Genomic DNA, 1,999 nt, shown 5'->3' with positions numbered 1-1,999 from the left:
TCCCTCTCCCCCGCGCGCAGTATGGCCGCTCTGCACATTCCCACGTCGCGCGCACTCGCCCTCATCTCGCTGCCCGAGCTGCCCGTGCAGCGCGAGCGCCGCGAGACGGCGGGCGTGTGTACGAGGTTTGCCAGGAGCTGGTGAGTTTGCTCTGCCCCCGTCGAGAGTCGAGAGGCAATCATGTCACGTGGGGAGAGGAGGGAGGGGCGCGGGGGCCGGGGCGCAGAGAAGGAGGAAGCAGAGAGGCGAAGGGACGGGAGGAGGAGAAAGAGAGAGGAAGATGGGCAGGAAAGAAGCTCTCCCCTCTCTCTACATTCTCTGTGTTTTGCTCGCGCGATGGAGAGAGAGCAAGGACGAGCATTCCAGCCTCGCCTTCTGTGCCTTCTAGGCGTCGTCCGTCAACGTCTTTTTCCCCCGCTTGCTTCTCCCCCCCCCCCCCTCCCTCCTGTCCCCTTCTTTCCTCCTCTTCTCGCTGACTCTCCTCGTGTGGCAGGATCCGCATCGGCTCCTTCCAGCTGCAATCGGCGCGCGGCAACTATGCCGCCGTGCTCTCGCTGGCGCAATGGACGGCGCGCATCGGGTACGAGTGGGACCTTGGCGACGGCCAGCCCTTCGTGCGCCGGCTGCTCGACGAGGCGGCCCGACGCATCGCGCGCACCACGGGCATGTGGCAAGTGGCCGGCTTTCTGCATGGCGGTGAGTTTGGTCTGCCGGGCAAGGAGGGTGGGAAGAGAGAGAGAAAGGCGTGAGATGCGGTCGCCAAGGAAGACGCAAGCGTGTCTTTCTTCGTACGCGCCTCGCGAACGAAGAAGCAGGCCGGGCGAAATCGTCAAGGTCATGCCCCTCTTCACACGACCTGACACCACACCGCTCCCTCTCGCTTCCCTCACTCCGCGACCTTCTCTCCGGCCTCCTTTGCCCGGCCCCCCCGCCTTCGCTCGCGCGCTTCGTCTTTCGCAGTGATGAACACGGACAACATTTCGCCCTTGGGCCTCACGATCGACTATGGCCCGTACGGCTTCATGGATCTGACCGATCGCAATGCAAGCTCGAACAAGAGCGACGGCGAGGGAAGATATACGTGAGTCTCTTGTGCTTTTGTGTGTGTGTGTGAGGCTCGGCTCGCCTCGCCTTCGGCGCTCCTTTCACCTACGGAGGCGCGCGCCCCCGCTCTGCTCCGCCCTTGCGCCAGCTCTGCTTGCCATGCCCGACTGTGCTCGCTACGCTGCGAGGCGTCGGGGCAAAAAACCTCGGGGTACGCCAAGAAAACGTCGCTTAAAAGGGACGCATCGAGACGTGCCGAACTCGCTTTGCCGCTCATCTAAGCCCAACGCAACCTGCACTTTGCGCTCCCTCTCGAGCCCTCATTCCTCTCCCCCCACTTCCGTCTGATCCAGCTGATCTCCCACGCTGCCCAGCTATCGTCTGCAACCCTCGGCGGCCCTCTTTGCCATGGAGCATCTGCTCTTCTCCCTCTCTCCCCTCGTCGCTCTCGAAGGCAAGCTTTGCCGCGCCTTGGCTGCCTCCGATCTCGACGCTCTCTCCTCTAACGAGCTCGAGCAGCTGTCCGACGAAGGCGAAGAGCTGGCGCGCGAGCCGCTCAAGCAGCTCTTCATGGGCACGCTGCGCGAGCAAGTCAACGTCGGCTGGCGAGCTCGTCTCGGCCTCACGCACGCTGTCGAGGGCGAGTACGAGGCGCTTTTCGATCCTCTGCTCGACGTTCTCGAAGACGTCGACTTCGCCACCTCTCTGCGTGCCCTCTGCGACTTCCCGCCGCTCCTCGCCGAAAAGCAGCGCGAAGAGGCAGTGCAGCTGTTCACGCGCGAATGGCTCGACATCGAGGCCCTGCCGCACTATCTGCGCGCCGAGAAGACGAGGGTGGTGCAAGACTGGCTGGCCAAGTATGCCGAGCGCCTTAGCAGCGAGGCCCGTCCGGGTGACGTGGTTAGCGAGGAGATGAAACAGGTGCGTGTTGTGTGTGTGCCTTTGTGTCCCCCCC

General features: G+C 63.8%; 1 protein-coding gene across 1 annotated transcript in view; it reads left to right on the top strand.

The window, feature by feature from the left end:
- FA09DRAFT_302959 (hypothetical protein) overlaps positions 1-1,962 on the top strand; it is a gene marked incomplete at both ends in the record, with an annotated part of 4,341 nt that extends 2,379 nt beyond the window's left edge. The window contains 4 exons of the mRNA XM_025740422.1: positions 21-140; positions 494-696; positions 961-1,081; positions 1,419-1,962. Of these exons, the coding sequence (XP_025594781.1) occupies positions 21-140; positions 494-696; positions 961-1,081; positions 1,419-1,962 (988 nt within the window). The remainder of the gene's footprint in view (positions 1-20; positions 141-493; positions 697-960; positions 1,082-1,418) is intronic.
- Positions 1,963-1,999: the final 37 nt, after the last annotated feature.

This window comes from Tilletiopsis washingtonensis (assembly GCF_003144115.1).
Source record: "Tilletiopsis washingtonensis strain MCA 4186 unplaced genomic scaffold FA09scaffold_30, whole genome shotgun sequence".
NCBI lineage: Eukaryota > Fungi > Basidiomycota > Exobasidiomycetes > Entylomatales > Tilletiopsis > Tilletiopsis washingtonensis.
The sequence above is the reverse complement of the archived record's forward strand: the minus strand, read 5'-3'. Positions and strand labels throughout refer to the sequence as shown.